Source organism: Pinus tabuliformis, chromosome Q, assembly GCF_031772625.1.
Source record: "Pinus tabuliformis cultivar Carrire ecotype Pingquan chromosome Q, CPIR1, whole genome shotgun sequence".
Taxonomy (NCBI): Eukaryota; Viridiplantae; Streptophyta; class Pinopsida; order Pinales; family Pinaceae; genus Pinus; species Pinus tabuliformis.
In genome coordinates, this window is record NC_142296.1 from 161,508,130 (window position 1) to 161,518,587 (window position 10,458).

The 10,458-nt window shown below is 38.7% G+C and overlaps 2 protein-coding genes across 2 annotated transcripts; both read right to left on the minus strand.

Annotated features, from left to right (window-relative positions):
- Positions 1 to 1,991: 1,991 nt before the first annotated feature.
- On the minus strand, positions 1,992 to 3,842 carry LOC149218755 (uncharacterized protein At3g06530-like). The gene is made up of 2 exons (XM_089386628.1): positions 3,435 to 3,842; positions 1,992 to 3,290 (listed from the first exon to the last, which is right to left on the minus strand). Exons 1-2 carry the CDS (start codon positions 3,840 to 3,842, stop codon positions 1,992 to 1,994), a joined length of 1,707 nt encoding a protein of 568 aa, XP_089242754.1.
- Positions 3,843 to 8,360: 4,518 nt separating this feature from the next.
- On the minus strand, positions 8,361 to 10,211 carry LOC149218756 (uncharacterized protein At3g06530-like). The gene is made up of 2 exons (XM_089386629.1): positions 9,804 to 10,211; positions 8,361 to 9,659 (listed from the first exon to the last, which is right to left on the minus strand). The coding sequence occupies exons 1-2, from the start codon at positions 10,209 to 10,211 to the stop codon at positions 8,361 to 8,363; spliced, it is 1,707 nt and encodes a 568-aa protein (XP_089242755.1).
- Between the last annotated feature and the right edge of the window lie 247 nt (positions 10,212 to 10,458).

Genomic DNA, 10,458 nt, shown 5'->3' on the forward strand with positions numbered 1-10,458 from the left:
CGGACTTAATGCAACAAAATAAAAATATACACATAAACACAAAGATGTAGCGTAAATAAAACTTCATTTCATTAAATATCAAAGAATTGAAATATGCTTACATATAAAAATGGAAATAAACTAGCTCGGGGGATGGTGGCTTATCTCTGAGAAAATATGTGGCAGCTATATGCCTGTGAACTATGTTACAATGAGGCTCAAAGGGCTATTTATTATTGAGAAACAATGGAAAACCCTAAACATCCAAAAACCTAACCATACGAGATGAAACGCCAAAACTGTGGGCCCCATTTGGGTAAATTGGTACATCAACTTCCTGGGGTTGTAACTTTAGCATACGATCTCTGTTTGGCTATCATAATACCTCATTTCAAAGATTTGGAAGAGGAGGTCAGAAGCAAATAAGAAAACTTGGCTCGGGACTTTTTTGGTCTCTCCATTTTTCCTAAAAACATCTTTTAGTCCCTCAAAACGGCGTCAAAAGTTTAGGACCCAAAAAACTGCCAAAAATAGTAAGTTGTGCTACAATTAAGGAAGCTGAAAAGAAACTGTTATCACAAAACCAGTACTAGGGACTGCAACCAAGCAAGGTCTCATGTAACTGTTTCAGACCATACTTTAGATTAGGAATTAGCCTTCCTAATCAGAGAGGGCTCTCTCACAACTCTTGACAAAATCCTTCAAACACTAGATGGCTAACTCTTTATTTACTTATGAAAGCATAACTGGTTGGAAACACATCAAACTGGCTCTCATTGGGCTATGGAGTCTATAATATCAAGTAAACAAGGAAAACACAGTGACCTCATAGAAATCAAGGCTCTTAGCATTACATGTCAAACATATTTCACCAAAACATAGCTTGCTGTATACACAGGAAGTCAGAGCATATATTTATGAATTCTGAGTGATTGCATACAACAAAACCATAAAATAACATAAAGTACCACACATCATCACTACATTTGATCATGACAATCCTTCGAGAATCTTGAGAAGAGAATAACTCTGTTTTACTATTACTGTCAAAAAAGGTCTTACAATGGCCCAAAACAACACTGTTTTTCTATTAAGTATCCAACCCTTTCTACATCTCACCTTGGCCCATATATAGGCAAGCAAACTAAAACACCTCGAGCTTCCTCCTCCAGCATGAGGGGAGCCTCGAATGTGGCTATTAACTATTCCTACATGCTATTTAATTAATGCATTTATTACAAAGTGCTGAAATGTAATTGCACACAATCCTAATCAAACTAAAACATTAATTCCTTTCTCCTCGTATGCTTGATGCTTTCTAGAATGCTGTGACAGCTGTCCTCCTTTAGTTAAGTTGAGATGGTTGAGCTTACAGATGCGATGAATGCTGACTTGGGATGCTTGAAAGCGCTGATGTCTCATTTAATGACCAGAAGGTGTGATCCTATTTAAACGGTCTCTGTCTCTCAACACTTTCCGAAAGTGTAGAAGTATGTTCCCAACTCTTTAATAACTTTGAACGCTGCTACCAAATACCATACCATGTCTCCAAATGAGCTGTATTCTGCCTTGATGTACAAGTGTCTCTCCTCTAACAATCCTGGTCAAACTGTTCATTTTGCATTGAAAACATCACCTACAGCAGTTTCGTAGCGCGCTACGAAACTGCTGTGTGATTTAAAAACACAGTCCTCCTCACTGGTTTTCTGCTAACACTGTGCTACATTTATTAATGGTCTCTTCATTCCCACAAATGAACAACAATTTGAAAATAATCCTGTTTAGCTACCAGGCTTTAATGTCAATAGCTTTTCCTAAAAACAAACTCAAACAGCATGACCGGATTCCTCTGTTTTCTGGAGATACTTTGGCTGGAACATAGTTTACTAGTTTAGCATTTAGTCCCAGCTCTCTTTCCTCAGTCTTCCAACTCGATCTGAAACACCTTCTTACAACATTACCATCTTCTGCATGACACTAGGGCTGATACAGGTTCTTGCAAAACATAACTTTCACTTGATTTTATTGCAGTTGTAGTATAGGTGTTGTAATGATGTTCCATCACTCTCCACTTCAGACTCTGCCCAGTCTAAACTCCGAACAAAGAGAGGCTTAAATGTAGCCTCACTTAATTTCATTATTAGAGCCACAAGTGCATTAATTACACTTGCCTCAATTTTACCCATGTTCTTGATTGATTCTGGATGCTGACGACGAAGGTCCAAAGCTATTAGACATAACTCAAATATTTTTGCATGATAAATTACAACAGATGGTCTGTCCATTTTAGAAGCGACAACTGCTAGCATTTCAAAAATGGTTGAAACAGAAGCTTCTCCATTCTCTACAGCCTTTCCATAAACTCTAACAATCGGATCAAGCAAAAGCCGCACTGAGATCTTTTCAGACATGAGAATGCGGATTGAAGCAGCCTTTGTGCATACTGTTGAACCTGAGTCAGTAGTAAATTGTGAATGCAACACTAAAAGACCAACAATTTCTTCCAAGTATGGATTCAAAAACCCGCCTAGCTTCTGCACAATTGCTTCTAAAACACTAAGAACAGAGATCAAAAAGGCTCCCCCAGAAGATGTGTTCCCTTCAAAGTCTGCCATCTTAGACACTGTTGCTTCTTTATATGAAGACAAGCAAACCTGCCATGTCTTCTTAAGGATATATTTAATAATGTGAAGAAGATGAGCCAATGCTTGTGGCCCAAGTTTAGTAACAAAAGAAGCTATGCAATGCGAGCAACCTGAGGAAAGGGCTACATCATTTGCTGTGAGATTTGCAACAACAGGACTAAGACAGTCACTAAAGGTACTGGGAAAGTTCCCTACAAATTTCTTTGCCAGGACATCTAATGTGGCAACTGCTGCAATTTTTGCTCTCACAGAGGAATCTTCTGGGGATCTCTTAAGTAACTCAACAATCTCCATGATCATTTCCTTGAATGCTTCATCACTTTCCTCACCTAAAGAATGCCACTGGGCATTTGGCAAGGTAACCATTTTCCTCTTCATTCTCGGCTGTTGTACAAGCCCAACCTTGTCTTTCAAATTTTCACAAAGCAATCGAAGTGCCTTTTCGCAGACATTTGCATCTGAGTGTTTCAACAAGGATGTGATGCCCTTAGAGTAAGCTGATGGAACCATCAGTTTTGTGACAGTATTCAATAAACTATATGCAGCTTCTCTTGCATCGTTCTTGAGACCAGAAGGAACAATTGGTTTTTTAGTTTTTCTATCAATAATCTGCAATTGTAAGACTACTTGTTCCATAAGAGCTCCTAGTGCTTCCTGCAAAGCTGCCTAATCATGTGCAATTTCAAGCTCAAAAGCCAATTCAGAATTTCTCAGGTAATTTGTAATAAAACTTGTAGCTTCAATTTGTAAGGTCCATAAAAATGAATCATCTCCTTTGCACTCTGGTTGAAGTAGGTCCAGAATATATACATCTGTCCTTGCTCCTTGCAAAAGCTTAACTAAAGATGGAAGCCATATTCTAGATGTGTATTGCCCACTCAGTTGTACAGAAAACTCAATTTCCCACTTTGAATCCAACGGTATGCCTTCAAGATTTTGTGCTTTCTGAGAGGATATTAAAGTTCTTGAAACCATCATCTCAATTAGTAATAACAGAAGGACAGGCAAACTTGCTTCTTCACCTACAACCCCTAGCAGATGTTTCATGATAGCCAATCTGCGATGCTGTGACATTTGTGGCAATGCATTGACGTAAACCTTCAACAACTTTTTAGGATCTTTAGTAGTCATTAACCAGCATGGAACCACTGCTGATATCAGCTGTTCAGAGACCTTTTGTGAATGGCTGTCATCCTGAATTATAGTTGATTTACCCATAATAGTATGCCTGTAATTATCCCCGCTGGTTTTGATATGGTGGCTCGCACAATTCCATTATCTAATGCAATGTGAGCACCTTGATCCACAAAATACACATCGCCCTCCTAACACTTCCACCACAGAGTGTAGAACTAATAGCATACTTATCAACAGTGTGATAAATGTAATCTAATATAGCGCAAATCTTCTGAGAGCCATGGTTCTTGAAATATTTACAATCTCCCTCTGAATTTAACTTGTGCTTCGGTAATTCTTTAAACTCCAAAACTTCTGTGGAGCTTGAGAAGTTTCTTGGTCGCCAGCTGGAGCATGTAACCGGCACGTTACCACGTTTGTAGAAGACAATATCTAAATAATACCATCCACCTTGACAAAGGAAATTCTGCTATTTCGAGCTCTGCCATGTGCTTCCTTGTCTTTACGACAACGATTTTTCCTCTCTTTCTAGGAATGGCATCATCCTTCTTTTGTTTTTGTTTAATGCGCACTTATCTTTTAACGGCACCAGTTAATCTAATACCAGCTCTTGTGCCACTAATAATGGCGGTCTTGTAGCAATCAAACTATTATAAAACTACTTGACACCTGGCATTGATCACCGCATTTCAAAAGAACACTTTCATGTCTTCAATATGTGCATTAATAATGAACCAACGTGCATTAAGGAGGTGCTGTGTATCTCAGTTTAAAAAAAACGTGATCCCCTGCAAAAATAAACACAACGCTGCCTATTTGTAATACTGGCTGTAATTTCGTATATTCTGCAAGCAGCATAGAATCTACAGGAGCAGAACGACCAATATGAAGAAGAACCCTTAATACAGCATTGGATGCGTTGGGTTTGTCATGCCTCAGCTTCCATAATAGCTTCGGAAACAAATTGACCATTTCTCTTAGAAACACTAGAAGAAGACTTATCTCGTACATCATGAAAAAAAAAAACATGTTTTCAATTGATGAGAGGTATAAGAGCTTCATTGTCGAACTTGAGTTACACTCTGCAAATGCTCGTGTAAAAGCCTTCAATAGCCTTTCTTTCCAGTCTACGAATACATTCAGTATGAGATTTAGAATGAAAGGAACTAAAGAAACAACATGCTTTTCAAACAACCGCTTTGAGTCTGCTGGCAGCATCTGGCCCTCTAATGAATTCTCCATGAATTAAAGAACTCTTTCATTTGGAAGACAATTAATGACATCCCAATTTGTAATCTCCAAAGCGATCTCACAAATACCAGTATTTAAGGTGACAAATCATTCTTCAACCATTATGTGAACATTGAAATGATAGACTAAGAGGAAACAGAATAAGCAACCGGTGTATTAGAAAAGGCAGCAAAGCATTGAGCCACTTCTCCATTACCACCTTGATTTATATTGCTGATGTAGTTCCAGTTAATAATTCACTTTAATCATTCGCTTCCATCCTTCTCATGCATTTGAATACAAGGTTTAACCCCTGAAGTCTGGGCCTTCAATGAAAACTCGAACAAATCCCTAGTTTCGTAGCACGCTACGAAACCACTCAAACAGGTAGCGCTGCGAAACTGCTGAAAAGAATTCAGGCGCTGCGAAAACACCCACTCTTTAAGCCAGGCTAAAAATTTTTAACTACAGCATTTTCAGTGATAACAGTGGCTCCACTAGGGATAGTGTGCCCCTGTGGTACACTAAGAACATGCAGCTCCAGTGCCTTATCCATTTTTGACAAACTAAAATTTGCTTGACAAGCATGACTGTAGGAGAAAGAAAACTATATCTACTGAGAAATGCTCAGTTGACCTTGAGCTTATTTTGCATTTACCTCTACCTACCTACCCTATCAGCTGCAAACTCCACTTGTAGCTCAAGCAACATGATATTTCCAATGTAGCCAATCATTCATCTTATCTGACATTTGAGTCCTTTGGCTGTGCTTGAAACAAAAATAAATCAGATACTGAAGTAACCGAGGCGGCATGAGGTGTAACTGTTCTTCAACATGAAAATATAACTGGAAGCCGCCTGAACAGTAAATCTTATCCATGTATTCAGCTATAGGGTCAAAAAACACATGGTTAGTTTGCTGATTCTCAAAACTTTCTGTATCTTTAGACAACTTATCTTCAGCCACACCAAATTTATTTGATATACTATCCAACTGCCTATCTGAATGATGCTCACAAACAATGTAATTTTCCTCACTACTATGATCATTATTTGAAGTAAGCTGCTGCAAGGAATTACAAAATTGAGCAAGCTTTTCCTCTGCCTGAGGGTCATAGAAAATTTCCTCCAATATTTCTTCTTGCTGGGTGCAATCAATTTCATCTTCATCATGATCTGAAGCTGGACCAATCTGCTGCATCTCTACATCAATATCAAAGGATGAAACATGGGTTTCACAACTAAACCCCTGCTGCTCCTCATGCTGTGCTTCATGGAGTGTTATACCTTCTCCTTGATGCTGAAAAACATTGCTATGAAGAGCCTCTAAAATTTCTTCATCTGTAAATTCATCATCATCATAACAATCCTCCAAGTACTGAATAAGATTCAAAGAATGCCTACAGCAATCTTTGAGCAGCAACAAAGAAGGATAACATTCTTTATACATTTCACAGAACGCATCATGGAAATCAGCAAGAGAAGATAATGAATCATTTTCCAAACTTTTATACCAAGACCATGCTTCTCCTTCTAAAGTAGCCATAAACATCCTCATGAGACAATCTTCAGGGAAATGAACCTTAAGACTGCGCACATGTATGTGAAACTTAACCAAATGGAGAGCAGCATCATCCTTCTTTTCATCTTTGAATATTGGAAGATCATCCAACCAATCAACCTTTGGCATAGGATTTGGAAAACCAGGGATATGAAACCGATTCATAGGAGCATACCTGGCATTCTTTCTTGCAGTGGAATCCATCTTGAAACTTCATCAAGCTACTGATCTTCTAGCAGTGGAGTCACCTTCTAATTTGTTCTTTGATGTGTGGAGTCGCCAAGGTAGTTTTGCAGCCTTGAAAATCATTTGAACTCCTGCTACCTTCAGAAATTCAATCTTAAGCTCCCGGCAGACGCACCAAAATGTTATCACAAAACCAGTACTAGGGACTGCAACCAAGCAAGGTCTCATGTAACTGTTTCAGACCATACTTTAGATTAGGAATTAGCCTTCCTAATCAGAGAGGGCTCTCTCACAACTCTTGACAAAATCCTTCAAACACTAGATGGCTAACTCTTTATTTACTTATGAAAGCATAACTGGTTGGAAACACATCAAACTGGCTCTCATTGGGCTATGGAGTCTATAATATCAAGTAAACAAGGAAAACACAGTGACCTCATAGAAATCAAGGCTCTTAGCATTACATGTCAAACATATTTCACCAAAACATAGCTTGCTGTATACACAGGAAGTCAGAGCATATATTTATGAATTCTGAGTGATTGGATACAACAAAACCATAAAATAACATAAAGTACCACACATCATCACTACATTTGATCATGACAATCCTTTGAGAATCTTGAGAAGAGAATAACTCTGTTTTACTATTACTGTCAAAAAAGGTCTTACAATGGCCCAAAACAACACTGTTTTTCTATTAAGTATCCAACCCTTTCTACATCTCACCTTGGCCCATATATAGGCAAGCAAACTAAAACACCTCAATCTTCCTCCTCCAGCATGAGGGGAGCCTCGAATGTGGCTATTAACTATTCCTACATGCTATTTAATTAATGCATTTATTACAAAGTGCTGAAATGTAATTGCACACAATCCTAATCAAACTAAAACATTAATTCCTTTCTCCTCGTATGCTTGATGCTTTCTAGAATGCTGTGACAGCTGTCCTCCTTTAGTTAAGTTGAGATGGTTGAGCTTACAGATGCGATGAATGCTGACTTGGGATGCTTGAAAGCGCTGATGTCTCATTTAATGACCAGAAGGTGTGATCCTATTTAAACGGTCTCTGTCTCTCAACACTTTCTGAAAGTGTAGAAGTATGTTCCCAACTCTTTAATAACTTTGAATGCTGCTAACAAATACCATACCATGTCTCCAAATGAGCTGTATTCTGCCTTGATGTACAAGTGTCTCTCCTCTAACAATCCTGGTCAAACTGTTCATTTTGCATTGAAAACATCACCTACAGCAGTTTCGTAGCGCGCTACGAAACTGCTGTGTGATTTAAAAACACAGTCCTCCTCACTGGTTTTCTGCTAACACTGTGCTACATTTATTAATGGTCTCTTCATTCCCACAAATGAACAACAATTTGAAAATAATCCTGTTTAGCTACCAGGCTTTAATGTCAATAGCTTTTCCTAAAAACAAACTCAAACAGCATGACCGGATTCCTCTGTTTTCTGGAGATACTTTGGTTGGAACATAGTTTACTAGTTTAGCATTTAGTCCCAGCTCTCTTTCCTCAGTCTTCCAACTCGATCTGAAACACCTTCTTACAACATTACCATCTTCTGCATGACACTAGGGTTGATACAGGTTCTTGCAAAACACAACTTTCACTTGATTTTATTGCAGTTGTAGTATAGGTGTTGTAATGATGTTCCATCACTTTCCACTTCAGACTCTACCCAGTCTAAACTCCGAACAAAGAGAGGCTTAAATGTAGCCTCACTTAATTTCATTATTAGAGCCACAAGTGCATTAATTACACTTGCCTCAACTTTACCCATGTTCTTGATTGATTCTGGATGCTGACGACGAAGGTCCAAAGCTATCAGACATAACTCAAATATTTTTGCATGATAAGTTACAACAGATGGTCTGTCCATTTTAGAAGCGACAACTGCTAGCATTTCAAAAATGGCTGAAACAGAAGCTTCTCCATTCTCTACAGCCTTTCCATAAACTCTAACAATCGGATCAAGCAAAAGCCGCACTGAGATCTTTTCAGACATGAGAATGCGGATTGAAGCAGCCTTTGTGCATACTGTTGAACCTGAGTCAGTAGTAAATTGTGAATGCAACACTAAAAGACCAACAATTTCTTCCAAGTATGGATTCAAAAACCCGCCCAGCTTCTGCACAATTGCTTCTAAAACACTAAGAACAGAGATCAAAAAGGCTCCCCCAGAAGCTGTGTTCCCTTCAAAGTCTGCCATCTTAGACACTGTTGCTTCTTTATATGAAGACAAGCAAACCTGCCATGTCTTCTTAAGGATATATTTAATAATGTGAGGAAGATGAGCCAATGCTTGTGGCCCAAGTTCAGTAACAAAAGAAGCTATGCAATGCAAGCAACCTGAGGAAAGGGCTACATCATTTGCTGTGAGATTTGCAACAACAGGACTAAGACAGTCACTAAAGGTACTGGGAAAGTTCCCTACAAATTTCTTTGCCAGGACATCTAATGTGGCAACTGCTGCAATTTTTGCTCTCACAGAGGAATCTTCTGGGGATCTCTTAAGTAACTCAACAATCTCCATGATCATTTCCTTGAATGCTTCATCACTTTCCTCACCTAAAGAATGCCACTGGGCATTTGGCAAGGTAACCATTTTCCTCTTCATTCTCGGCTGTTGTACAAGCCCAACCTTGTCTTTCAAATTTTCACAAAGCAATCGAAGTGCCTTTTCGCAGACATTTGCATCTGAGTGTTTCAACAAGGATGTGATGCCCTTAGAGTAAGCTGATGGAACCATCAGTTTTGTGACAGTATTCAATAAACTATATGCAGCTTCTCTTGCATCGTTCTTGAGACCAGAAGGAACAATTGGTTTTTTAGTTTTTCTATCAATAATCTGCAATTGTAAGACTACTTGTTCCATAAGAGCTCCTAGTGCTTCCTGCAAAGCTGCCTAATCATGTGCAATTTCAAGCTCAAAAGCCAATTCAGAATTTCTCAGGTAATTTGTAATAAAACTTGTAGCTTCAATTTGTAAGGTCCATAAAAATGAATCATCTCCTTTGCACTCTGGTTGAAGTAGGTCCAGAATATATACATCTGTCCTTGCTCCTTGCAAAAGCTTAACTAAAGCTGGAAGCCATATTCTAGATGTGTATTGCCCACTCAGTTGTACAGAAAACTCAATTTCCCACTTTGAATCCAACGGTATGCCTTCAAGATTTTGTGCTTTCTGAGAGGATATTAAAGTTCTTGAAACCATCATCTCAATTAGTAATAACAGAAGGACAGGCAAACTTGCTTCTTCACCTACAACCCCTAGCAGATGTTTCATGATAGCCAATCTGCGATGCTGTGACATTTGTGGCAATGCATTGACGAAAACCTTCAACAACTTTTTAGGATCTTTAGTAGTCATTAACCAGCATGGAACCACTGCTGATATCAGCTGTTCAGAGACCTTTTGTGAATGGCTGTCATCCTGAATTATAGTTGATTTACCCATAATAGTATGCCTGTAATTATCCCCGCTGGTTTTGATATGGTGGCTCGCACAATTCCATTATCTAATGCAATGTGAGCACCCTGATCCACAAAATACACATCGCCCTCCTAACACTTCCGCTACAGAGTGTAGAACTAATAGCATACTTATCAACAGTGTGATAAATGTAATCTAATGTAGCGCAAATCTTCTGAGAGCCATGGTTCTTGAAATATTTACAATCTCCCTCTGAATTTAACTTGTGCTT